The sequence below is a fragment of the Heteronotia binoei genome, chromosome 1, assembly GCF_032191835.1.
Source record: "Heteronotia binoei isolate CCM8104 ecotype False Entrance Well chromosome 1, APGP_CSIRO_Hbin_v1, whole genome shotgun sequence".
In the NCBI taxonomy this organism is placed as follows: domain Eukaryota; kingdom Metazoa; phylum Chordata; class Lepidosauria; order Squamata; family Gekkonidae; genus Heteronotia; species Heteronotia binoei.
Window position 1 is genome coordinate 249,193,538 of NC_083223.1, and position 27,742 is coordinate 249,221,279.

At 44.7% G+C, this 27,742-nt stretch overlaps 2 protein-coding genes across 5 annotated transcripts in view; one reads left to right on the forward strand and one right to left on the reverse strand.

The window, feature by feature from the left end:
* Window positions 1-27,239, forward strand: LOC132580679 (solute carrier family 22 member 6-A-like). 4 transcript variants are annotated; one of them, XM_060251665.1, is made up of 10 exons: window positions 1-644; window positions 5,182-5,285; window positions 7,035-7,189; window positions 11,135-11,303; window positions 13,480-13,603; window positions 20,263-20,378; window positions 20,816-21,030; window positions 22,170-22,278; window positions 25,179-25,382; window positions 26,928-27,239. In XM_060251665.1, exons 1-10 carry the CDS (start codon window positions 237-239, stop codon window positions 27,016-27,018), a joined length of 1,695 nt encoding a protein of 564 aa, XP_060107648.1. In that variant the 5' UTR covers window positions 1-236; the 3' UTR covers window positions 27,019-27,239. The 4 variants fall into 4 exon arrangements, with proteins under 4 accessions (XP_060107648.1, XP_060107656.1, XP_060107663.1 ...); XM_060251673.1 differs by having other exon boundaries at window positions 20,816-20,940; XM_060251680.1 differs by lacking the exon at window positions 26,928-27,239 and having other exon boundaries at window positions 25,159-25,371.
* Window positions 1-27,742, reverse strand: part of RELA (RELA proto-oncogene, NF-kB subunit) — a 542,238-nt gene that overhangs the window by 299,073 nt on the left and 215,423 nt on the right. The window lies entirely within an intron of this gene.

Sequence of the window (27,742 nt, forward strand, 5' to 3'; positions counted from 1 at the left end):
TCCCGCCCCCACGAGGCCTGCGAATGATGTTTACAGCCACAGCCAAGATGAGGACCGTTGCAACATCGCCTTGAAAGATCCTGACCCTAAATTAACAAGAGGAAACGTTCCAGAGAGGGTGGGAACAGCCTGTATGTGGCTGGCATGTGTTCCAGAGATGCAGGCCATGCCAGATTGCTTCTGAGTTTTGCTGCTTCAGGCCCTTTTGTGGCACGCTCCAAGTATCCCCCCTTACTATGACATTCACTGAACTTCTCGACCGGCTTGGAGGGACAGGCCGTTTCCAGGTCCTTCATGTGACCCTGTTGGTAATCCCACTCCTACTTACGTCCACTCACAACCTTCTCCAGAACTTTTCCGCTGCCATCCCTGAACATCACTGTCAGATCAGGCTTCTTGGCAACGACACACACCAGCATGCGAACAGGACTCTGGATCCCAAAACAGAAGAGGATCTCCTGTGGATCTCCATCCCCAAAGATCAGGCTGGTAAACTGGACAAATGTCGCCGGTTTGTCACTCCGCAATGGCATCTCCTACACTCAAACGCCACCAATGCCAACTGGACTCAGGCAGACACCGAACCGTGCCACGACGGATGGATCTATGACAGAAGCATTTTCACCAACACCATCATTATGGAGGTGAGAGAATAGAGTTAAGATTGCCATGAAGGTTCAGAATGTAGTGAAGTTCTGAGGTCTGGATCTCTAGCGGGCACCATTTTTAAAAAATTCAATTTGGAGTCAATTTGATTACTTCAAATACAGTAATGCTGCATATTAAAGTACTAATTTTGTGTTGTTTTAAAGATTCAAAGGGACAACTCTCTTGTGGGGAGGACAGAGTACTGCTGCAGTGCTTTCCCTTCCTCCATGAATTGTTTATTCCAGTCGGAGCTCAGTGAAATCAAAGTACTTAGGCTGGAGTAACTCTGCATAGGATTGCAGTGATCTTTACAAATGACTGAGCAGGCAGGCTGCAAGAACAAACAACCACCCCAGGTCCAAGTCCAGGTAGCTCTGAACCTCAAAAAGGATTCTCTTTTCTCATAGTCAGTTGAAGGCTGGAAAAAAAAATTGTTCTCTTTAGCCCCTTGTTAGGCTTAGAATAGCCAGCAAAGCTCATTCACAGAGTTTTTGTTTCCTCCCCCCCCTCCCCCCCATGACAGAAGACACGAAAATCTATTGGGAACTATTTTGCAAAACCAGAGTGCATCCACAACAACAAATCCCTTTTTTTTTCTTAACTTCTAAAGTCCAGTAGCATCCAAAGTAGGATCTTTTCAAGCAATATCAAATGTGTATTTTATACACATTTTCCAAATTTCCAAATCAGGAGAGCTTTCCTGAGAAAGTGATTTTCCAACATTATTTGTATCTCTAGCCAGAAACACAGCGGATCCTATCTAGCATTATTCATCCCTATTGCTAAAAGGTCACAAAATAACACACTTTCAATGCCAACAGTCGCTGAAGTGGATGGAAACTGCATTATTTAGCATGTATGAAAGAGACTTCAGTGTTCAGAGGCAGACTTCCTCTGATTGCCAGATGCTGCAGAGCAGTTATCAACAATGCAGGGGCTTGTGGTTGTCCTCTCTTGGAAACAGCATGCTTTGGTAAACGGGCCTTGATCAGACACAGCAAGGCAACACGCATCCTCATCTTCATGCTTCCAGAACTTGTGGCAATGATAGCTGCCTCAAATACCATTCAAAGGGGAAAGTATGTTGTGGTTCAGTGGCAGCACATTTACTTGGCTTGCAAAAAGGGTTCAGTCCCAGCATCTCCAGTGAAAAGGACCAGGCAAGAAGTGATATGAAAGACCTCTGCCTGAGACCCTGGAGAAGTACTGCCAGCTGAAGTAGACAGTACCAATTTTGACAGACCAGTGGTTTGGTTTAGGGTGAGGCAGCTCCATGTGTATGCATGACAGAAAAAAAAGTTTAAACAGTTCTTTTGTGTGTGTGGATTTAGCACAAATGAATATTATAGGTGGTGTGTCAGTTACTTTGGTCTTCTTACACTTGGGGTGGGGGGGAGGGGGAGAGACATTTTAATGTGTCAGAAAGTCAATGAACCAAATTAATTTCTCATCAGTTTTCTTCCTAATCCTGGCAGCAGGAAAAGGACATAGATAGAAGGCAACTCCAACCCAGGAATGGGGGTTCAGTAGGAAGCAGCAAACACACTTGGGATTAGAAACAATCCCACAACGGGGTTGTTAATTCTAGTTTAGGAATATCCAGGAGACTTGGGAATGTGTCTGGGGGTAGAGTTTGAGGAGGCAAAGGAGCTCAGCCACAGAGCCAGCCCATCCACTGAAGCTGCCATTTCACCCAGGGAAACTGATCTCTGTAGACTCGAAATCGGCTGTAATTTCAGGAGAACTCCAGACCCCACCTGGAGGCTGGTAACCTTACCTATTTGCTTGAATAAACCGCATCCAGAAGTGCAGTCTCAGCCTGGGTTAGTTTCACACGTGCAATCTTGTCATTGCAAGGTTAGAAGGCACTGAGTTCAGTCCCACCCACCAAAACATTTCAGGTCTGAAATAACTCCCTTCCTTAAATCCTTCAAAACGCAGCTCCTCCTAGTGGCTGAACTTTGTAATTTTATATCCTGTAATAACCTGGCATGACATGGGCATGGCATGTAGATCTGCCATTCATTTCCCTACAGTTTTTGTAATGGAATGCAACCGCTAAAGCTGCAAAGTCAAGGAGACCTGTGTGGGAGAAGACATGAGGTGCCATAAGTGGTCAGCTGACCTGGAGAAGCTATTCATTTATTTCTTTCATTTGTACCCCACCTTTTTCCCCAATGGGGACTCAAGGCAGCTTACATCAGGGCTTTTTTTGTAGCAGCTCCTTTGCCTATTAGGCCACACACTCCTGATGTAGCCAATCCTCCTGGAGCTTGCAGTAGGCCCTGTATTAAGAGCCTTGTAAACTCCAGGGGGATTAGCTTCATCAGAGGTGTGTGGCCTAATATGCAAATAAGCCTGCTACAAAAATGCCCTGGCTTACATCATATGCCTCTCCTCCATTTTAACCCTCACAACACCCCTGTAAGGTAGGTTAGACTGAGAAAGTGACTGGCCCAAGGTCACCCAGCAAGCTTCCACAGCTCAAGTTGGGATTCAAACCCAGATCTCCCAGATACTAGTCTGACATGTTTAACTACTACACCACACTGGCTGTTAGTTACCAGGTAAGCTAATTTCCCGCCATACCATGAAAAACTGCAGCTGCGCATTTTCCCACATTAAGTCCCTGTCAAGACTCCCCCCTGCTAGACAAGCTGGCAGTCATGTAAAGTTGCCAGTCTCTAGGACAGGCTTGGAGATCTCCCAGAATTACAACCGTTCTCCTGACAAGTGATAAGTTCCCCAGGAGAAAAATGGCTGCTTCAGAGGACAGAAGACTGTTGCGCTCTCTCCCTCGACACGGCCACTCAAATCTTTAGGAATTACCCAGCCTAGAGCTGGCAAACCTGCCACCGTCACCTTAATTTTTTTCCCATCAGAGAGATTTAAAGTAATTTGGGAACGACAAAACAGGAGTCGCTTGCACCTTTAAGACCAACTTAGTTTTATTCAGAACATAAGCTTTCGTGTGCATGCACACTTCTTCAGACGAGGAATGAGGTACATTAAGCAGAGCCACATATAGCTGGTGGGGTTTGGAATGCCAAGTGGTACAAAGTTAAAAACCAACAGAAATACATTGGAATACTGTGGATATATCACCCTACTTGGTGAAAGTGGGTTTAACATATGTAATGAGATTTAAAAAAAAAATCTCTGTTCAGTCCTGGGGAGGTGTTTGTTCCAAGTTTCATAATAGTTTGTCATTCAGCAATTCCCCTCTCCATTCTGTTCTTGAAGTTCTGAGAGTGGGTTTAGCATCTGTAATGAGATAAAAAACCAATATCCCTATTCAGTCCTGGGGAGGTGTTTGTTCCAAGTTTCATAATAATTTGTAATTCAGCAATTTCTCTCTCCATTCTGTTCTTGAAGTTCCTTTGCAGTAAAACAGCTACATCGAAGAGAAAACAGAACAAGGAGTTAAATAGCTCCTCTTCTCCCAGGCTCTTGCCTCTAAATTGCATCTCCCTGCCAGTAAACTATTTTTAAAAAAATATCAGGAACACTAGTCACACATAGGTTGGCCAGGTCCCTTCTGGCAACTGGCAGGGAATGGAGAAGGGGACTTATCAGTAGAAAGAAAAAGGCCTAGGCCATGTTGCTGATGTCACACAGGAAGTGGTATCATCATGTCAGAAACTTCCAGGTGCCACTCTGGTATTTGGACAAAACCTCTATGATGAAACCAACTTCTACCATTAGGCTTGCCATCCGCAGGTCCCAGCAGGGGTTCTCCCACTTTCCCAGGCTCCTTCCCCGGCTGGCAGGGGGAAGCCCCGCCCCCACTTTGAAAAAGTTGGAAGTTCAGCAACTCATGAGTAGAGATGGCAATCCCCAGGTGGGAGCCGGCCCTCCCCCACTTCAGAGTCATCAGAAACAGAGAGGGAGGGAAATGTCTGCTGGGCACTTCATTATTCCCTATGGAGATCGATTCCCATATAATGGATAATTGATCTGAGGGTATCTGGGGCTCTGGAGAGGCTGTATTTTGAGGTAGAGGCACCAAATTTTCAGCATAGCATCTGATGACTCTTCACAAAATGCTCTCCAAGTTTCAAAAAGATTGGACCAGGGGGTCCAATTCTATGAGCCCCAAAAGAAGGTGCAGGGAAGGCATTTAAAAGGTGTGCAGTTCCTTTAAATGTTCACTGAACCTTTGGAGTTCAGTTGTGCTTGTCACAACTTTGCTTATGGCTTCAACCCCAAAGTCTCCTGCTCCACCCCCAATCTCCTGGCTCCACCCCCAAAGTCCCCAGATATTTCTTGAATTGGACTTGGCAATCCTATCTACCATAGAGATTTTGCCCAAATACCAGAGCAAACCCAAACATCACCAGCATGATGAAATTTTTCCTGTGCAATGCCAACAATGTGGTCTAGGCCTTCTACTTTCTGCTGGTAAGTACCCCTGCTGGCCAGCTGACTAGGGTACTTCCACTGGGGGTCTGGCAACATGTAGTCCTGTTCTGTCCTAATTAGTAAATGACTTTGTGTTTTTCTTTTTTAACACTTTCCTTTCCATCCATGCAGTGGGATCTGGTGTGTAACTTGAGGACCCGGAGACAGATGGCGCAGTCTATTTACATGGGGGGAGTGCTGGTGGGCGCTCTTGCATTTGGAAGCTTAGCTGACAGGTAGGTGCATGGAAAGGACTCTTATGGTTCTGTCTGCCAACAGCGTTTGGGTCAGTTTTGCAGGCAGGACTGATGCAAGCATGATCCAATGACTGGAGAATCAGATGGATTAAGGTTGGTATCCCACTACTGCCACCAAATGAATGATGTCATGTCACTCTCAGTTCTCCATCTGTAAATGGAGTCATGCCTCAAGGGCTGCAATGAGGATGAAACCACAGAGATTAAAATCTCTGGGGAGGGAAGCATATATTTGAATGGTGAAATATGTTCAACCTTTGACATATCTTGTTAAAGGATCTCAGATTAACATGGTTGGAGAGGACTTCTTCCCAAAACACTGGAGAACCACTTCCTATCAGAGTAGATAGTTCTGGACTAGAAAGGGTGACTGATTTAGACTAATCACTTCCAGTTTTACTAGCCCACTGAGCTATTTTCTTAACTGGCTCCATCCTTCTTCCCTTGCTGTCCCTTATTCCCAAAACTCCTACCTCCTGCTGCTCCTTCCAATCCCTTCTCCAAATCCCACCTTTCCATGAAACCTTTGGCTGTATCCAGGGCTTTTTTTGAACAGGAACACAATTCCAGCTGGATTGGTGTCGGGGGGGGGGGGCTAATATGCAAATGAATTCCTGCTGGGCTTTTTCTACAAAAAAAACACACACCCTGTGTGAAACAATGGTGATGTCAGGGGGTGTGGCCTAATATGCAAATGAGTCCCTGCTGGGCTTCTTCTACGAACATAGCCCTGGCTGTATCCCCCTCATTCTCATATCTCACTGCAACAAAGTAGGGCTACCAGTCCTGGGTTCGGAAATACCTGGAGATTTCAGGGTAGAGCCAGGGGTTGTAAGGTTTAGGGAGGGGACAACCAGGTTAGGATATAATGCCGTATGGTCCACCTTCCAAAGCAGCCATTTTCTCCAGAAAAGAGTTGAATAAATGTTTTAAAGAAATAAATAACTTAATAAATAAATAGGCAGGGAGTATGTGTAATCTGGAGATCAGCTGTAATTTTCTGAGAGATTTCCAGCCACCATCTGGAGGTTCAACCAAGAGAGATCCACAGAGAAGAAGTAAATCCAAACACAAATACAGTGAACAAATACCTATAATGCTGTTTCTAAATTGCAGTTTTCAGATTCTAGATATTCTCATAAATGTATCATTTATGAATACCTTTTACAATAATAAAGCCCATAATACATATCAATTTTAGTAGTCATGAATATCTTATACAATAATAATGAGAATATATGGAATTTGAAAATTGAAATTTAGAAAGAGAACAAACATTATAGCCGGGGTGGAATTCTAGCAGGAGCTCCTTTGCATATTAGGCCATACACCCCTGATCTAGCCAATCCTCCAAGACCTTACAAGGCTCTTTTTTGTAAGCTCTTGGAGGATTGGCTACATCAGGGGTGTGTGGCCTAATATGCAAAGGAACTACTGCTAGAATTCCAGCACCCCTGATTATAGTTATTTGTTTACAGTATCTGTGTTTGGATTTACCACCTGGAGGTCGGCAGCCCTAAAACAAAGCCAAGGGTATAAAACACCATTTCCTCATCCTTGGTCTTAGTATCTCCTTGTCTCTCCCTTCCTTGTCAAAATGTAGAGTGTAAATTCCATGAGGATTAGGGATGTCTTTTTCACTTGTATCGCTCCCTAACACACCAGCTGTGTTGACAGCGTCCAATAAACAGCAGTCAAGAAAATATACTTACAGTCATTGTGTCTTAGGTTTGGGCGGAAATCAGTGCTAAGCTGGTCCTACCTGCAAATGGCGGTTGCTGGCCTGTGCACAGCCTTCTCCCCAACCTTCATGACCTACTGCGTGTTCCGCTTCCTGGTTGGCATGGCGTACTCTGGGATTATCTTGAACTGCATGTCTCTAGGTAAGAGCCAAAGGACCAGATGGGTGAGGCCAGTTTTAATAATATCAGTAGGGGAGGAAGGAGAAAGAGAAACATTAGCTCGAACCAGAAATCTGACAAGTTTCTGTATTTTGACAAGTATCCCACCTGTCTTCCAAATTGGTGGTAAATACAAGGTTATCCCAATCGTCATTCTGTGACCACTACAACCCTGTGAAGTGGGCTAAACTGAGAGAGGCTGGTCCAAAGTCACCCAGCTGAACAAGGATTTGAGCTAGGGATGCCAGCCTCCAGCTGGTGTTTGGGGATCTCCTGGAATTACAGCTCATCTCCAGACTACAGAGTTCAGCTCCCCTGGAGAAAATGGATGCTTCGGGGGTGGAGTCTATTGATTGTACTTCACTGAGGTCCCTGTCCTCCCCACGCTCCACCCTCAAATCTCCATGCGTTTCCCAGCCTGGAGATGGAAACTTTACCTCCGAGTCCTCACCCTTTGCTGGTGGCCAGGGGGGACCTGGCAACTGTGATTTGAGCCAAGGGTTCTGTAGTCTATGGACCAGCTACAACCAGCTGTTCTACAAATGATACGTGTGATATACGTGAAGAGAGAATGCTGGCATTCGCTGTCCTTTGTCCCAGCAACTGGTTTGAACCTAACACCTCTGAAACAAATCCGATGTAGTCTGTACTACATCCTTTTTTTCAGTTTAAGTACTGCAAGTGCTCTTTTTTATTTCAATATCTCCCTTTTTCTTTATTCTTTTAAAATGATGGTGATGATGGTGGTGATGATAAGTTGTTACAAAAAAGAACTGCAAGTGCAGATCTTGGGATTTGCCTACATGCTCCACCCCCCTCCCCCTTATTTTCCTCCATGTCCTTTTTTTTGGGGGGGGGGAGTGGGGGCGACTGGACACTCAAGCTTGCTAAAGCGTTATGGAGAATTTCAAAGCTTGCACCCTGAAGTAAGCTTGGCATTGCATGCAGCTTGTTGTGGTATTTTGGTTGGTCCTTTTGAAAGGTACTACACAGCTTTTGTTTTGCAAGGTAGGGTGTGAAAGAAGTTTCTTCCCTCCCCCTCCCCTGCATTCCTGACCCCATTTGCTCTGTTTTGTGCTCAGCGTGTGTTAAACTGTACAAATATTTATCCCTCCAGTTCGGCATACCTGACTTTTGATTGGTTTTCTCGCACGCTGAGCAAAAAGGCGATCATATGATGTGCAAGCTGTGGAGACTGTGGGGGATGGCAAGAACATGGAGCTCAGAGGAGAGCAATTGACACAAACAAAAATCTCCTCCCCTCTGGTCCATTCTGAAGTTGCCAACTGACCAGGGAAAACAAACCCAGCTTGGCATGTGTGGCTTCATCTGCAGGAGGTTTTTAAAAAGAGATGCTTTGTGGGTTTATGGAGATATGCAGGGCTTTTTTTGTAGCAGGAACTCCTTTGCATATTAGGCTGCACCTCCCTGATGTAACCAATCCTTCATGAGTTTACCAGGCTCTTCTTATAGGGCTTACTGTAAGCTCTTGGAGGATTGGCTACATTGGGGGGTGTGGCCTAATATGCAAAGGAGTTCCTGCTACAAAAAAAGCCCTGGAGATCAGCATGATAATATCTGCAGAGGATGCTGCTGTTAATGGCACAGGTGCTAGGGCTGGTACAAAAAATCTGGCAACCATCAGACTCTGCCCACACCCCAAATATAGGTCTGCAAAAGAAGAACTTGGGGGTGGTGGAAATGGCGACCCTGTAGGTTTTCAAGGCAAGAGATATTCAGAGGTGGTTTGCCCTTTGCCTGCCTCTCTTTACTTGGTAGTCTCCCCTCCAAATACCATCCAGGGCTGAGCTGTGTAGCTTCTGAGATGAGGCTAGCCTGGGCTATTCAAGTGAGGGCAAGTAGAAGCCAAGGCCACAGAAAAAAATATGTCATTGCTTGCTAATCACTTGGACTGCAGATAGATTCAGGTGGGCAGCTGTGTTGGTCTGAAGCAACAGAACAAGGCTGGAGTCCAGTGACACCTTTAAGACCAATGAAGTTTTATTCGAAGTGTGAGCTTTTGTTTGAAGAAGTGTGCTTGGCACACAAAAGCTCACACTTTGAATAAAACTTTGTTGGTCTTAAAGGTGCCACTGGAATCTAACTTGGGCTGCAGTCCAGTCTTTCCAAAATTATCAAGTTTGGGAAAGACCTAGCAGAAGAGAGGGGAAATGATGAATAGAGGATGACATCATAGATCCTCTAAACTCACAGGGCTTGAGCATGCCAATTTCACCAGCTCCCTCTGTTTTCCTACCTCTCATTCCCTTGCCTCCTGAAGCATGTAAAGACCCTGTTAGACCCTGTAAAGACCAGTTTTGTTCTGTTCTTTTGGTTAACTTACAAAGTCATTTTTCCAGTCTATCTAGGAGTCTCCCTGAATATATATAAACCCATACATTGTCTGTGGGTGGTGTCCCTGACTTGTTTTTAGGATTGTAGAAACAGGGGCAGCCATGATTATCCATATTCTGCCAAATACTGATGAGTAGTTATTGGTGTGACCCATCTAAGTTACAAAGAGGAACAAGAACAGCTTTTGCTCCGTTGCCTGCCTTCTCTATTTTTAATTTTTTAAATGATAATATTATCAATGTAAGATTGAGTCACATTACTGGCATTAGGATAAGAAATGAACAGCATCATCTGTTGCCATCTCAGTGGCTAGCCACAATACAGTGATTTCAACTGCAGATGCCATGGACTGTGTGCATTTATTTATTCAGTATATTTTTATCCTACCCTTCCTTCCATGGAGCTCAGATTGTGCACATAATTCTCCCATCCTCCATTTTATCCCCACAACAGCCTTGTGAAGTAGATTAGGCTGAGTGTGTGTGACTAGCCCAAGATCCCCCAGTGAACTTCCTTGGAGTGAGGGATTCAAACCTGGTTCTTCCAGTTCCTAGTCCAACACTCTAACCACTGCACCACACTTAGATGGCAACAACACCCTCAGCATTTAATGCAGGAGTGTCAAATATCCACCCCATGGGCCACAACCAGGCCACCCAAGGCTTTAAGCAGTCCTGTTGTTCTTTTCTCCCCCCCCCTACACCCATCCTCACCCTTTGAAGCTCCAAGGCTGCTGAAGTTCCCAGCTCCTTCGCCTTGTCTTTGCAGGCTGCAGCAGGAAGCTCTTCTGGGCTTGCAAAGCTGCACAGAAAATGCAGGAATGGATTTTTCATTAATGCCTCTGTGCCCAGATAGATAGTCTTTCTGGACCCAGAGACCTTAATGGAAAATCCATTCTACATTTTCCTTTAAACTTTGTCTGTGCTGCAATGTGTTTCAATGGAGTGGAGCTGACTTTAACTTTCTAGTGTTCCTATGGCCAGCTGAAGCTGTTGCAAATAAAGGGTTGATGCTTTGCGCCAGCTTGTCTCTGCTGAATGTACCTGAGAACTGGTGCCTAGTGAGTACTCTGATCTGGGAACCCACAGCCAAAGAGGGATATTACACTGGAGACCCATTGCCAATCTGAGTAGACTCGGGGGAGGGGGGGGGAGAAGCTTGCAATGTCAAGCCATTTCATGTTTTCTTAGGCTCAGACCATTTTACATTTTAGTTTCTGCTGTGATCCTTATTCTTTTTCTTAATGTTTTATTTTTAAAATTGCATTGCCAAATTCCACTATTCCCCCACCTTCCCATTTTAAACAAAATTTTGTAAGAGTTTTATGTTTGTATTTTAAGTAAAAAATAATATATTTAATTGCGTTTGTGTCCTTTATATGTCCACTACCTGCCATTACATTTTATGACATGCATGGCCCGTCCCCATAAAGTTCCATTTATGTTAGATCTGACCATCGTAACAAATGAGTTCAATACCCCGCTATAATAAATGGCTTGTTTGTGCAATATAGACTTTGCAGCTGTTGAACCTGGTTCTTCTAACCTCTCTTCCCCTTCTTCTTTTTCGTAGTCCTTGAGTGGGTCCCAACCAAAGTCCGAACTGTTGCTGGGACTGTGGTGAGCTACTCTGCAACCATTGGACAAATCATCCTTGCTGGACTGGCCTACGCCTTCCCAGACTGGCGCTGGCTTCAGTTTACTGCTTCCCTGCCTTTTTTCGCTTTCTTCCTCTACTCCTGGTGAGCGGAGGGGGGGGGGGCGGAGGGAGGGTCCTTGCAATTAATGAAATCACTGTGAACTTTGAACTTGGTTTTTTCAGTAGACTCAGGGCTTCACCTTACAAGGACTTACACCTAGAAGGCTAAACAAATCTATAGCTTTTTCTGCAGGAATTCTGGGAATTGCCACAGCACAAGTGTAGTCTAAGAGCTAGTTTACAGAGCAAGTTTAAATCAGGTTAACAGAACTCAGAAGGGGTTCCAGTGTGTTTTTCATCTAACAGAGTATGCAAAAGTAGTGATGTTGGTCTGAACATAAGCAACAGCATACCTTTTATTAGGATCAACCAAAGCAAAACTGTGTCCAGAAGCTTCAGAGTTCTGCAGAGCTCTTCATCAGTCTGGATGTTAAAAAAAAATTCTTCTACTACAACAAAAGCTGCAAAGGAACTGTCCTTAAGGAGTTTCATAAGAGAAACCATGTTGGATCAGACCAATGGCCCATCCAGTCCAACACTGTGTCACAGTCAGGGCCTTTTTTTGTAGAAGAAGCCAGCAGGAACTCATTTACATATAGGCCACACACCCTGACATCACCATTGTTTCACACAGGGCTTTTTTTGTAGAAAAAGCCCAGCAGGAACTCATTTCCATATTAGGCCACACACCCTGCTACCAAGCCAACCAGAACTGTATTCCTGTGCGTTCCTGCTAAAAAAAAAAAGCCCTGGTCACAGTGACCAAAAATCAGGTGCCATCACAAGGTCCACTCACAGCACCAGACCTCTAGAAGCCCTCCCATTGTTGCCTCCCCAAGCTCCAAGAAGACAAAGCATCACTGTCCCAGATATAGTGTCCCATCTATACCTATGGACCATATGTTTATCCAACTCCCTTTTGAAGCTGACCATGCCTGTAGTTGCCACCACTTCCTGCAGCGGTGAATTCCAAAACATTCCTTTCATCTGTTCTAAGTTTCATTGAGTGCCCCGAGTTCTTGTATTGTAAGAAAGGGAGAAAAGTATTTCTTTTTCTGCCTTCTCTATCCCACTCCAAAACTAGGTAATACATTACCCAATTTGGTTTCCACTGACTGGTTACCTAGTACATCAACTAAAATCAGTCTCCACTGGTGGGTAGCCATGTTGGTATCTGAAGAAGTGTGCATACATACACACAAAAGCTTATTATACCTTGAATAAAACTTTGTTGGTCTTAAAGGTGTCACTGGACTCAAACTTTAATCTCCAGTACTGTTAGTAAAAAAATGTTTACCATGTGTTCCCTCTGTCCTCACCCTTTTAATGTATCTTGAACACATGAATACGTGTCTATTTGAACATACAGATATGTCTTGTACTGAATCAGACCATTGAGTTATCAAGGTCAGCACGGTCTGCTCTGACTGGCGGCGGCTCTTCATGGCTCATTTCAAGATTTTTCACTATCACCTATGATCTGATGCTTTTCATTTAAGATGTCCAGGATTGAACATGGGACCTTCTGTGTGCAAAGCAGATGCTCTACCTCTGAGCCACAGCCTCTCTCCTTAAGGACTGGTTATTCCAAGGTTAAAAACTCAGACTCTAACTGCCTATGCTGGGGATTGCACCTGGAACCTTCTGTGTGCAAAGCAAACGCTCTACCCCTGGGCCATGGCCCTTCTCCTTAATTTGATGTTAGGGAAACATTGGATAACTACCTGGCTTTCATATAGTCAACTAGATGCTCCCATTCTCTCTTCTTATTCCCAGAATGCCAAAATGTACAAGCTGGCAACTGTTCTACCCACTAACTATTATTATTAATTCTAGTTAAATTCTATTTAACTAGAATTATTCTGCCATATTTTAGATGAAATAGGATCAGTCAATGGCTTCTTAATATAGTGAAGAAATGCCATAAAATAGTTGAAACCTCAAAATACCATTGTGTTTCTGGATGAGTCACTGTTCTGGCACCCTTCCCAAACAGGAGGCATGCTCAGAACTGCAACTCATGCAGAATACATGAGATGGGCTTCTATTCTTCCGTGCTGTCTAAACGTTGGGATTGTGGGCTGAAAGAGCTAAGCACACCTTACATTTTTGATGCTGAAAATAGTGAGCTCAGCTAACAGAACAGAGAGAAACATGGTTAGGAGTATTTGCATCATACTAGCGCCTTCAGCAGCCTGAGGTCTGGCTTTTTCTCCCAGGTGGTTTTCGGAATCTGCACGTTGGCTGGTTCTCACTGGCAAGTCAGAGAAAGCTGTGGAAGTCCTCAAGAAGGTGGCCCAGATCAATGGGAAAAAGGAAGAAGGAGAAAAGCTCACAACAGAGGTACAAAGAAAAAGGAGTGGAAGCCAGGGATGTTTGATAGATTACCAGCTCTGGGTTGGAAAATATCTGGAGATCTGAGTGGTGGAGCCTAGGGGAGGTCAGGGTTTGAAAAGGGGAAGGACCTCAGTGTGGTATAATGCCATAGAGTCCACCCTCCAAAGCACCATTTTCTCTAGAGCAGGGGTTTCAAAATCATTTCTTATGAGAGCCAGATCTGATATAAATGAGACCTTGTTGGGCTAGGTCAGGCTGGACCATGTGTGTACCTATTTAAGATTAGGTAGCAGAGATATAAACTTTATAAAGGACACAGACAAACACAATTAAAATAAAGCATACTTAAAACATTAGCACTCATTGGTCTTACAGGTGCTTACTTTGTATTTCTCCTGTGGGATCCAAGGAACTAGGCAAAGGAAGCTCTAGTGTATAATGGAGAATTGATCTGCGGGTATCTGGGGCTCAGGGTGCTGTTTTTTGAGATAGAGACACCAAATTTTCAGCATATTATCTAGTGCCTCTCCCCAAAATACCCTCCAAGTTTCAAAAGGATTGGAATAGGGGGTCCAATTCTATGAGTCCCAAAATAAAGTGCCTCTATCCTTCATTATTTCCAATGGAGGGATTTAAAAGATGTGCAGTCCCTTGAAAAGTGATGGCCAGAATTCCCTTTGCAGTTCAATTATGCTTGTCACAACCTTGATCTTGGGTCCACCCCCAAAGTCTCCTGGCTCCACCCCCAAAGTCCCCAGATATTTCTTGAATTAGACTTGGCAGCCCTACAATGGAGAAAATAGAGGTTTTGCTCTGTTACTCCTGGGCAATTGAGCAAGATTTATAAAGCAGACTGTGATGCAGAAGGAAGCAAGAGAGAGGGAGAAGGCAGCAGATGACAGCTGTTGCTCGGGGGCCTGATAGGAGCCCTCTGGGGGCCTGATTAGGCTCCTGGGCTGCATGTTTGACACCCCTGCTCTAGAAAAATTGGTGACTGTAGTCTGAAGATTGTTATAAAAGCAGGAGATCTCCAGGTAGGGATGCCCGCCTCCAGGTGGGACCTGGGTTCCCTAAAATTACAGCTCACCTCTAGACTACAAAGGTTAGTTCCCCTGGAGAAAATGGATGCTTTGGAGGGTGGGCTCAATGGCATCATAGCCCAATTAATTCCCTGTCCTAGTCCTCCCCAGGTTCCACTCCCAAATCACCAGGATCTGGCAACCCTACCTTTGCAGTGTCCAGGGGGGAGTTGGCAGCCCTATCTCCAAGCCCAACCTGGAGATGGGCAACTCTGAGTCCTTTTATCTGCCGTTAAAGCAGGAACCAGAGTCAAAGTTTGAATGAAATTCTCAAAAATCTGAAGTGTTAAAATTTGAAATGTTGACTGGAATTTGTTAAAATTGGAAATTTTGGCATTTTCAAATGTGACTCTTTTTAGGGCATTTTAGCAGAAATCCGTTCTTTAAATTCTGTTGACCATTTTCAAGGCATCTGATGTGAAATCCCTCAGACATTCACAAATGTCATCTTAGAGCATTCAGTGCGAATGTCAATTGGTATGAATCCACACCTCTGAAAGGATTCCCAGAAGAAATTAATCAACAAAAATGGGCCTAGGAAGAGGGGGGCACAGGGAAAAATTCAGGATTTTGAACCTTTAATTTCAAGAGAAAGAACTGCAGCCAGATCCTATTCATATTTGGTGGTGGGAAGTTCTATCAAGCTGCAACCAACATATGGCAACCCCTTACAGAGGATTACAAGGTAAGAGAAGATTAGAGAGGGTTTGCCATTGCCTACCTCTGTGTTAACAGCAGCCCCGTGGCGCAGAGTGGTAAAGCTGCAGTACTGCAGTCCAAACTCTCTGCTCACAACCTTAGTTCAATCCCAGCAGAAGCTGGGTTCAGGTAGCCAGCTCAAGGTTGACTCAGCCTTCCATCCTTCCGAGGTCGGTAAAATGAGTACCCAGCTTGCTGGGGGGAAAGTGTAGATGACTGGGGAAGGCAATGGCAAACCACCCCATAAAAAGTCTGCCTTGAAAATGTCATGATGCAATGTCACCCCATAAGAACATAAGAGAAGCCATGTTGGATCAGGCCCATCCAGTCCAACACTCTGTATCACACAGTGGCCAAAAAAATTATACACACACACACACATGTATATATATTTTACTCCATGACTCTCGAGCTTACTAAGTAGCCTTTGATGAGGAACTTTATCAAAAGCTTTCTGAAAGTCAAGGTAAACAACATCTATCGGGTCTCCTTTGTTCACATGTTTGTTCACCCCCTCAAAGAAATGTAGCAGGTTAGTGAGGCAAGATCTTCCCTTACAGAACCCATGCTGAGTCTTCCTCAATAACTCATATTCATCAATGTGCCTACTCATTCTGTCCTTGATAATGGTTTCTACCAACTTTCCCGGTATTGAAGTTAGGGTTGCCAATCCCCAGGTGGGGGCACGGGATCCCCCGGTTTGGAGGCCCTCCCCCCGCTTCAGGGTCGTCAGAAAGCGGGGGGAGGGGAGGGAAATGTCTGCTGGGAACTCTGTTATTCCCTGTGGAGATTTATTCCCATAGAAAATCATGGAGAATTGATCCGCAGGTATCTGGGGCTCTGAAGGGGCTGTTTTTTGAGGTAGAGGCACCAAATTTTCAGTACAGCATCTAGTGCCTCTCCCCAAAATACCCCTCAAGTTTCAAAACAATTGGACCAGGGGGTCCAATTCTATGTGCCCCAAAAGAAGGTGCCCCTATCCTTCATTACTTCCTATGGAAGGAAGGCATTGAAAAGGTGTGCTGTCCCTTTAAATGTGATGGCCAGAACTCCCTTTGGAGTTCAATTATGCTTGTCACAGCCTTGATCTTGGCTCCACCCCAATGTCTCCTGGCTCCACCCCCAAAGTCTCCTGGCTCCACCCCCAAAGTCCCCAGATATTTCTTAAATTGGACTTGGCAACCCTAATTGAAGTCAGACTGACTGGCCTGTAATTTCCCAGATCTCCTCTGGAACCCTTTTTAAAGATGGGGTGACATTTGCTATCTTCCAGTCCTCAGGAAAGGAGGCAGATTTCAATGAAAGATTACATATTTTTGTCAGAAGATCCACAAGTTCAACTTTGAGTTCTTTCAGAACTCTTGGATGTATGCCATCCGGACCTGGTGACTTATTAGTTTTTAATTTGTCTTTTAGTTGTAGGACCTCCTCTCTTGTCACCTCAATCTGACTCAGGTCTTTCAACACCCCTTCCAAAATAAGTGGTTCTGGAGCAGGCAAACACTTCTCATCTTCCACAGTGAAGACGGAGGCAAAAAATGCATTCAGCTTCTCAGCCATTTCCCTATCCTCCTTCAGTAATCCTTTTACCCCTTGGTCATCCAAGGGCCCAGGAGTCAGAGACAACTGTCAGAAACCCCAGAGTCAGAGACAACTGGTGCTTGCACAGGGGACTACTGTACTCAGTGACCTTTACCTTTTTACCTCTGTGTTGCGACCCTGGACTCCTTCGTGGTCTCTCATCCAAATACTAAATGGGGCCAACTCATCTTAGCTTACAAGATCTGACCAAATCACTTCAATCAATGAGGCTTACTGCCAGCTAATTTCCCTCAAAGAATGTTCTGCTTTTCTCCACTGGATGGAATCACTAGAAGATCAGTGCTTGTTTCCAGACAGACACCACCAGATAACACTGGGTTTTGCCATCACTAAAGGGAGTTAGAACCAGATGGGTAGCCATTTTGGTCTGACGCAGCAGAACAAAATTTGGGTCCAGTGGGCAATGGTACCTTTTAGACCAATTAAGATTTATTCAAGGTGTAAACTTTTGTGTTCACACATTCTTCAGATACAATGAAATAGAAGTTATCAGTCCATATTTATAGGTAGAGGAATAAACAGGAATAAATTTCCCCCAGAATTAAACCCAAGCAAATGATAATCTAAGCTTGTTATTCCTATTTGGTCTTTGCATCTGTTAAATATCTTCATTATGCTGTATGCTAATATGCTGCCCACCCTCTATGGCCTGGTAACTTCCATTCCATTGTATCTGAAGAAGTGTATGCGCACATGAAAGCTTATACTTTGAATAAAACTTTGTTGATCTTAAAGGTACCACTGGACTCAAACTTAGAAGGAGCTGTGAGTAGAATGTTTTTCCTCAGTTCTTTAAGGCCACTTGGATTCTCCATTCCTGCCACCTGGAAACAAACAAAAGTTGCTTCAGAGAGCTGAAGGTGGTTTGAAGAAAATGCTTCTGGGATATGTACACATTCTATTTTTGCCTCTGGTCAAAATGCGTTCTTGTATTGTTTCAGAAACCTGTTGACCAGAGGCAACTTTGGGGGGCCCGAAAAAAGTGTGCCTATACCATGGGAAGGAAAGCATCTCTCAAAACATTTAATCTCTCTTAGGAATAACTGTCTGTCACCACTGTTAGCTCTACATTTCATTATCAAACACAACTGGGCCACTTCACAAATATTTGGCCTTGTTTTTGACATGTTCAAATCACAATAGCTGTCATCCCCAAATCACAATTCACACCCTTTGCATTGAATTCGAGTCAGTGATAAATCCAAGATAAACCCCTAGTGTAAATAGGCCTGGAAAGAGGGATTGGGATGCCTAATGTGTTCATCAGTCGAATCAGCCTCAGTTTTCCCATTCTGTGAAATGGGAATGGCAGTATTAGTAATAATCATCACAGGGCTTGTCAAGCAAGGAAACATAGTAAGTTATAAAGGATGAAGATTCTAATTAAAATTGTGGCTTTCTTAGGCTGGAGACATATTTTTGTTTTTGAAAGTAAAATATTTTAAACAATATTTTGAGAAGGTGTGGCATACACTTGCATGTCACCTGTGAACAATTAGGATCTTGTAGAGTTCAAGAGCTTGCCAGTTCCTATTCATTATCAGTGAGATTTCCAAGTCTCTAAACTTCATGCCAAAGCCTCCAGTACAAAGCTTGTACTTGGCTGCTGTGGTTTTAGGATGAAATAAAAAATGTTGATCAAGAAAAAAATAGGGAAACATTCAATTTAGGTCGCTTCCGACTTATAGAGACCCTATAAATTAATGACCTCCAAAACATCCTGCCATTAACAGCTCAGGTCTTGCAAACCAAAGGCCATGGCTTCCTTGATTGAGTCAATTCATCTCATGTTGGGTCTTCCTCTTTTCCTGCCGCCTTCAGCTTCTCTTAGCATTACTGTCTTTTCCAGTGACTCTTGCCTTCTCATAATGTGACCAAAGTGTGGTAGCAGTTCAGTGATTTTAGCTTCTAGGAAGGATTCAAACCTGATTGAATCGAGAACCTAGATTCTATAATCTAGAATATTGATTTGTCTGTTTGGTGGTCCACAGTATCCATAAAACTGTCCTTTGACCCCTTTGACAGCTCATAAGGTGATGAGTTTGGGTGTGATGCTGGATGCCACCCTTTCTATGGAGGCTCAGGTCACAGCAGTCTGCACGGTCTACCATCTCCGGCAGGTCAAACAACTAGCACCCAATCTGGCTCCCCGGGACCTAGCTGCAGCAATCCATGCAACGGTCACTTCCAGGTTGGATTACTGTAACTCGCTCTACGCAGGCTTGCCCTTGGACCTGATCTGGAAACTCCAGCAGGTGCAGAATGCAGCAGCATGATTGCTGACTGAACTGCCTGTACGGGCAGGCAGGCAGCCATTGCTGCGCAGTCTGCACTGGCTACCAATTGAGTACCAGATCCGTTTCAAGGTTCTAGTATTGACTTTTAAAGCCTTACACGGCCTGGGACCTACATACCTATGGGACCATCTCTCCCCATATGAGCCCCGGAGGCCATTACGATCAGGCAACCAACATCTTCTGACTATCCCTTGCTCAAAGGACATCCGGTTTGCCTCCACCAGGTGGAATCAGCTCCCCAAGGAGATTCGAGCCCTACTGGATCTACTACTAGCCGCCCTGAGCCTGCCTTGGCGGGGAGGGCGGGATATAAATAAAAAATTATTATTATCATCATCATCATCATTCCGGAGGACCTGCAAAACAGAGCTGTTCCACCAGGCTTTTGGCTGAGGCAGGCAGGCGTCCTCACACCATCTAATCAGCCTCCCTGCATTGACTGCATACTGTGTCTCAATCTGTGAATGATGTTTATACCACTGACACAGCCTCATTTCATTTTTATCTGATGGTTTAAACTGTTTAATTTTTAACTGTTTTATTGTGTAATTTTAACTTTTATTGTGTTGTAATCCGCCCTAAATCCACCTTGGGAAAGGGTGGAATATAAATTCACAAAATAAAATAAATAATTCAAATGAATCAACTTTATTCCTGTCATCCTTCTTCGTTGTGCAACTTTCATGCCCATACATAGTAATTGAGAATACTATGGCATAAATTATCTTGACCTTGGTCACCAGCAACATATCTCTACACTCAGGTCTAGTTCTGCCAGTAGGCAAAGTAGGTGATCACCTAGGGTGCCAGCCTTCTGAGTGCGCCAAATTGGGCACCCCCATGTGACTCAGTGACATTATCAGTGGAGGGGGGCACCAGAAGTTAGCCTTGCTTAGGGTGCCAGAGAGTCTAGGGCCGGCCCTGTTTACACTTAAATTTAAAGTGGTGACTAGTCAAATTGTTTGATTTGCTCTGTGTCTTACTACAGGTTTTGAAATCTAACATGCAGAAAGAAATTGCTCTGTCAGATTCCTCATACACGTTCGTCAGCTTGGCCCGTACACCCACTGTACGCCGGATCTCCTTCTGTATTTCCAGTGTTTGGTATGCTAGATCCACGTTTCTATTACTCTTGGGAGAGGGGGCTGTGAGTCCTCTGTCAGAACAAAGGGCAGACCCATCTTGCTAATATGAAATCTGAGTCTTTTCAGTTTTCTAAGAACATGGGCAGGGACTCTGCCACTTCAGTAATGAGCACTAGCCATGCCCCCATGGAAACCACATTCACCATTATGTTTAGCCTGTATGATGGTATAGCCCGGGGTGGCCAATGGTAGCTCTCCATATGTTTTTTTTTGCCTACAACTCCCATCAGTCCCAGCCAGCATGGCCAATGGCTGGGGTTGATGGGAGTTGTAGGCAAAAAACATCTGGAGAGCTACCATTGGCCATCCCTGGTATAGCCCATTTAGACTGACTGCAACAACCAGGAGCTGGCATTTACTGCCTTTCTTTCCTGTGTCTTTACACTTCTTTGTCAGGTTTGCTACTAGTTTCTCCTACTATGGCCTCGTCATGGATCTTCAGAATTTTGGTTTCAGTATCTACCTGATCCAGGTGGCTTTTGGTTCCATTGATATCCCGGCCAAGCTGATTGCTGCCATTGGTATGAACTACATTGGACGGCGAACCACGCAGGCTTTGTCTGTTATTTTGGCCGGCTTGGCCATCCTGGCCAATATATTTGTGCCCCATGGTGAGATACTGTTGGGGCATGCAGACTTTATGGTTGGATTGCATAGAGCGGAGGGTGGTGTGTTGTTTTGTAAATGCTCAGAATGACTCTTATTTAGTCTTCCCAGAGCAGAGATTGCAAGGAAACAGCCAAAGATAGTCAGTTGATTTCCCAGAATCCTCCAGGACATGGCAGATAATTCTAGGGAGTATGGGAAGGAGCACACCACTCAAATAACATTATCAAACCTTGGAAGTTGCAAATCTGGCAAGGAGAGGGAGCTAGTCTGGGACAAATCCAGGGAGGGGAAGGGAGCCAAAATGGCCTTTAAAAGTTACCCACCTGCACACCCTTCCCTCTCATTTCCCTCATGGCTGAAATGACTTCATATGGGTCATTCCAGTCATGAGGGAAATAGTAAATAAGAATTTTTTAAATCCTTTAAATGATTTTTAAAAACAGTGTTTCACTTAGTCCTTCCATTATAGCAGGAGTGGTGACAACTGACCAAAAGGAAGAGGCGACTTGATCATGTTGATGGGAAATTGTCAAGTTGGCAACCCCGCTCTCAGATAATACAGTCTCGGACTATTTGGAACCAACTCACATGTGTTGGAGTTGGCTGTGCTATAAAATGGTGGATGAGCACTCTGCACATGATCAGAGGGCATCCCCATATTATTACATTCCATATTTTGAACAGTTATAACTGGAACAGTTATAAGAATATATAAGAGCATGCTAGATCAGATAAATGATCTATGAAGTCCAGCATCTAATTTCCTATGGCGGTTCTGTTGTACTTGCTAGTGAAAACCCTGAGAGCCGGTTTGGTGTAGCGGTTAAGTGTGTGGACTCTTATCTGGGAGAACCGAGTTTGATTCTCCACTTGCAGCTGCTGGAATGACTTTGGGTCAACCATAGCTATCGCAGCGCTGTCCTTGAAGGGCAGCTTCTGGGAGAGCTCTCTCAGCCCCATCTACTTCACAGAGTGTTGTTGTGGGGGAGGAAGGTAAAGGAGATTGTAAAACGCTCTGAGATTCAGAGTGAAGGGTGGGGCATAAATCCAATATCTTCTTCTTTAGCCAGGATTAGAAAACTGAACAATAAACCTCTCAATAACATCTTGTTTTGCCTCCATTCTGTACTCCCCCTTAAAGATCTCTGGACCTTGAGAACTTCCCTGGCGGTACTAGGGAAAGGATGCCTGGCATCATCCTTCAACTGTCTCTATCTCTACACGGGAGAACTTTTCCCAACAGTAATCAGGTACATTTCTTACCCCTTCCTATTTGTTGCTGCCTTGCCTTGAGTCCTCTAAATCAGCCCACTTTGGAAGCCCTTATAAAAAATTCATAGAGTGAATAAAGCTTTGTTCGTCTTAATAGCGCCCACTGTACTCAGACTTTGTTCTGCTTTGGCTGGCACCCAGGGTTCCCCAGGAATTACAGCGCATCTCCAGACTACAGAGATCAGTTTGCCTGGAGAATATGGATGCTTCAGAGGGTGGACTGATGGCATTGCACCCCATTGAGATCCCTGTCCTCCCCAGACTCCATCTCCAAATCTCCAGGAGTTTCCATATTTGGATCTGGCCACCCTACCTCCCCGCCCCCAATTCCTTGCTGGTGGCCATGGGGAACTGGCATCCCTACCTGATATAGACATTTAAATGTAAAGACAATCATCATCATTGTTATCATCATCATTGTCATCTTTGCTTATAGCCCAACTTTCTCACTAAGGCTGCGATCACACACACTAAATAATACATTGTCAATCCACTTTCAGTGCACTTTCCAACTCTGTTTTGCCAGTTCACACAGTAAAATCCAGTTTGAAAGTGCATTGAAAATGGATTGACAGTGCATTATTTAGTGTGTGTGATCACAGCCTGAGACTTAAAGTGAATTACAAAATATTATACTAACAGTTCAATTACATAGCAAAGGTCTCTAATGAACAAAACAGTGCGGTGAGGCTAGGGCTGAAGACCTGGGAAATGATGCAAGCAAAAGAACCTACAGCAAAACAACAACCGTGGTCTAAAGTTTGACTGAAAAGAGGGTTCCAGCAATAATAGTAATTGACATTTATGTAGCCCTTTCTAATTAGAAAGAGTCAGTCTGGTGAAGTTAGAGACAGCTAGTTTGGTGTAGTGGTTAACTGTGTAGACTCTTATCTGGGACAACTGAGTTTGATTCCCCATTCCTCCACATGCAACTGCAGGAATGACCTTGGGTCAGTCATAACTCTCTCAGAGCTTTTCTGCTCAAGAGCAGTTTCTGTCAGAGCTCTCTCAGCCCCACCTGCCTCACAGGGTGGCTGTTGTGGGAAGGGGATTGTAAGCCATTCTGAGACTCCTTCAAATAGTGAAAGGTGGGGTATAAATCCAAATTGTTGTTGTTGTCAAAAGAGATGCGATCTTGGGAGATGCACAATTAGATGATCTCAACGGTTTAAAAAAATACACAAAGTCCTTCAGGATTTTTTAAAATCAAAACCCAAGTTATAATTTCTTCTCTTTTGAATTTTAAATCTACTAATGCTTCTTCTGAGTTTGCTTTATCATGGAAGAGGTAAATAAAGCAGATACTCAGTACAGATATAGCAAAAACAAGGACAATCTGAGTAGCAGAAAATAATCAATATAATATCATAGTCTTAAAGACGCAGTAGCATGCAAAATTTTTAAAGACACAATAACATACAAATTAGTTCCAATAGAAAAGTCTCTCTCTAGAAGCAATAATTATGCTCAAGGCGTAGTCCTCAATGATTTCGTCTCGCAATGTAAATCCAGGGAGAATAGCCACCAGCATAGTAAGCCAAATAATCAGTAGAGAACAGTTTCGGCAATGCCTTCCTCAGTTGTAGACCTTTACGCAGTTCAATGCGTTGCGTCTTTCCCAATAATGACAACAATTACTTATAGATGGGGACTCCAGTGCAAAACTATAGCAGGCAAAGCCTTCTCACAGAAGGGACGTTTCCAGCAATAAGGAATGTGAGAAGACTTTGCCTGAGGAAGGCATTGCCGAAACCGGTCTCTACTGATTAGTCAGTCCTAACTAGTATATAAACGGGAGACCACCAAGGAATACTAGAGTCATGACGTGGAGGCAGGCGCCAGCAAACCACCTCTGAACGTCTCTTGCCTTGAAAATCCTATGAGGTTGCTGTAAGTCAGCTGTGACTTGATGGCAAACAAAAAAGAAGTCATAGCAGGCAGTATGCAACTGGAAGGAGCAGTTGGCTGTAATTTGTGCTGCTAGCTACTGTACCACCTTTCCAAAATTTGCTCTGGAGCAAAACTGACCAGACTGAAAAGCTGCTGGTTTTGCCCACATTTTCTTTGAATTCTATGGGAGCAACGAGACTCTGATCATACATGCAAGATCAAACAGGGAAGCAGCTGTCAGACATGAAATCCTAGAGCAACACCTTCCTTATCATCCACACATCAGTGCAATAACATTCAGAGAAGTACCTGCCCAGAAGTCATTGCACAGAGAAGTGGATGTGGATGTATGGCAGGCCTGTAGCCAGGATTTTAAAAGTGGGGGGGGGGCATTTTAAAAAGTCAGGGGGCATTTATCAGCTCCCTTCCCCTGGCTGCCACCACTGTGACTCATGTAAGGGTGCCTTTGAAAACTGTTCAGAAACTTCCACAGGTATGAAAGCTGAGAGCCTGGGGGCCGTCCCCTTCCTCACCTGTAATTTCAATTGCACAGGAGCAGTACCCAAGAGCAACCACTGCCCCTCCCATGCCATTTAAAGTGCCCACCAATCTATGAGGGCCTTGGGAGGGACAATGGCTGCTCCTGGGTACCCCTCCCATGCAATTTAAATTCTGGGGGGGGAGGGGGCATCTTCCAGCCTCTCAGCTTTTATCTCTGTGGTGATGGCAGGGGAGGGGGGAGGGAAGGTCAGGGACATGTGAGTTGGGGCACCCAACAGGAAGTCAGGGGGCAGGGTCCTCTCAACCCCCCCTCTAGCTACTGGCCTGGTGTATGGAAGTCCAAACCACATTTCTCCAGGGGACCTAGCTGGGAGAAGAAACCCTGATCCACTAAACGTTTTAGTCATTGTTTTTGGCTAAAGAACCCCACTCTTTGTTTTTACAATTCTATGGTTTCTCCTTTAAAGGTTGTTTTCTACACTTGCAGACAGACCGGGATGGGACTGGGCAGCACCCTGGCTCGTGTGGGAGGCATAGTGGCACCCATGGTGAGGATAACGGGGGAATATTTCCCATACCTCCCACCGATCATATACGGGACAGCCACAATCCTGTCGGGGATCGCTGCCGTCTTCCTACCGGAGACACGCAATGTGCCACTTCCAGACACCATCGAGGATGTTGAGAGCGGGTGAGTCACTTTCAGAAAGGTAGGGCTGCTTCATCTGCTCATATTTGCTAACGGATTAGCACCAGCAATGTGCATGACGTACACAAGGCAGAGGTGGTGTTGCCTAGAAAGAACTGGTGTAGCATAACAGCTAAGAAACTTAAGACTTGTGTCCCACATTCAAATGTCGCAACTCTATTCAGACAGATTCATCAAGGAGACAAGGACTATCAACAGGTATTAGCCATGATAGTTAAAAATAATGTCCATGGCTTGAGACAAAAAAACTGGGGATGGCCACCATATGGTGATGTGGTGTAGCATGGTGCTGTGGTCTGAATGTTCAATTAGGACAAGGGTCTCAAACGTGATGCCTGTGGGTGCCATCGCACCTGCCAACACCTTTCCTGGTGCCCACCAAGCATTGTAGGAAGTGGGTGGTACCAGGTGGGGCTTTTCCCCAGCAAGACTTCTGATTGGCCGTTGGAAACTTGGTTGGCTGTACAGATTTTTTAAACTGTTGCTTTGGCAGCAGCTGTCACCACAGCTCAAGAATCTTCACTTTGTTACTGAAAGCAAGCTGTGGCAGTCATTTTGTGGCTGTGCCTACCACACTTTGTCAGAATTTCGAAGGTGTCTGAAGGTTCAAAAAGTTTAGGTAGCCCTGGACTAGAATCACGGAGACCCAGATTCAAATCCCACCTCTGGCCTGGAAGTTCTCTGGGTTCCTTGTGAACTTTCCAGAGGCTGTCCACCACTGGAAACAGAATGCTGAATGAGATGGACTTTTTGTCTGATTCAGTGGGAATTCTAACTTAGCTCTAACATACTCTGAGGGGAGAATGGATTTCCTTACAACAGGGTTGAATTTTTCCTTTTGCTCTTGGGAGCAGAAGGCCTGTCTTTTGCCTCAGAAGACTGAGCCCACTTTTCACATTACCCCCCTCCCCGAAGTCATGTTTATAGGTGTACTCAGGGCTTTTTTTGTAGCAGGAACTCCTTTGCATATTAAGCCACACCTCTCTTATGTAGCCAATCCTCCAAGAGGTTACAGGGCTCTTATTACAGGGCCTACTGTTAGCTCTTGGAGGATTGGCTGCATCAGGGGTGTGCAAAGGAGTTCCTGCAAAAAAAAAAAAAAGCCCTTACTTTATGCTCATATACATTGGTTCAATTCAAATAGGAAGCAGAGTTGCTGACAGGCCAGGAGAAATGTGCCCTGTCCCTGCTGGCAACTCTAACAGGAAGTTCAACTGAGGTTTGAACAGACACGTCATGGATTGCAACTTATTTTGGTTTGCCAGCCAGAAACTGAGGCTTGAAGTAAGTTTGCAAATCTTGCTTTGTGCTAATTGTGAAATAAGAAATCATAAATATGGTTTATATGCCGCCTCTGGAGGTTGCTACATTTGGAGATGCGGGCTGAGCTGAGCTGAGGGAAAACAACAGCTTGGAACTTGAGTTTGGGTTCTACACAATGATTCATTCAAACCATGGTTTGGCACGATGTCTGAGCAGAGTAGCTGAAGTGCAATTCTGAACCAGCGTGGTCCTTTATCCCAGCAGGAGGATGCCAGAACAACGCATCACCAAAGGCCAAGAAAATGTGTTGCTGAGGAAGGTGAGCCAAGAAGCACCACAAGATGGAGGACTGTGAAACAGACCATCAGCTGGGAATCGCCATAGTCTTTATAAGTAGCCTTGAGTGGGTGGCTGGAGAAGCTGAGAACCACCATGGGCCCCTAGAAAGAGATTCCAGCTGGGCCACCCAATTTGACCCTGATCCAAACCAAATATCATAACAAAACAAACCACTTGGCTTGCTGTTACCATGAATCTGTAATAATAAAAGGATCAGTGTGTCCATCTGTCCGTCCATTTGTAGCCAGCATAACTCATCAGAAAATACATCTGAGCCTCAAAATTAGCCATCAGCTTCAGGATGATGGTGGGCATTCCAGTGCCAAAAATGAAAGGAATCAGAATATCCTGGACCAGGTTATCTCGACAATAAGCAATATGTAATAAGATAGCTTGTAAGTAATCTGTCAAGTGTCTCTAATACTCAAATCCTCAATTTGCCATGGAAAATTGCTGGGTGATGTTTGTCAACTCAGGACCGGCCCTAGACTGTCTGGCACCCTAGGCAAGGCTAACTTTCTGGCTCCCCCGCCCCCCCTGCACTGATAATATCATCAAGCCACATGGGGGAGACCAATTTGATGCCCCCAGAAGGCCGGCACTCTAGGCAATCGCCTAGTTTGTCTAGTGGCAGGGCCGGCCCTGTGTCCACTCACACGTGTTTCCAGCCAGATCTACTTCATAGAATCATTATAAGAATACAATGCAGAACAGGAGAACAATGGGAGCTATTTGAGCCC

Coding starts and splice junctions, on each gene's coding strand:
- LOC132580679 (XM_060251665.1), top strand. CDS start 237: ATGACATTCACTGAACTTCTCGACCGGCTTGGAGGGACAGGCCGTTTC. Junction 7,190..11,134: donor CTTGAACTGCATGTCTCTAG/GTAAGAGCCAAA, acceptor TCTTTTTCGTAG/TCCTTGAGTGGGTCCCAACC. Junction 21,031..22,169: donor CAATATATTTGTGCCCCATG/GTGAGATACTGT, acceptor TCCCCCTTAAAG/ATCTCTGGACCTTGAGAACT.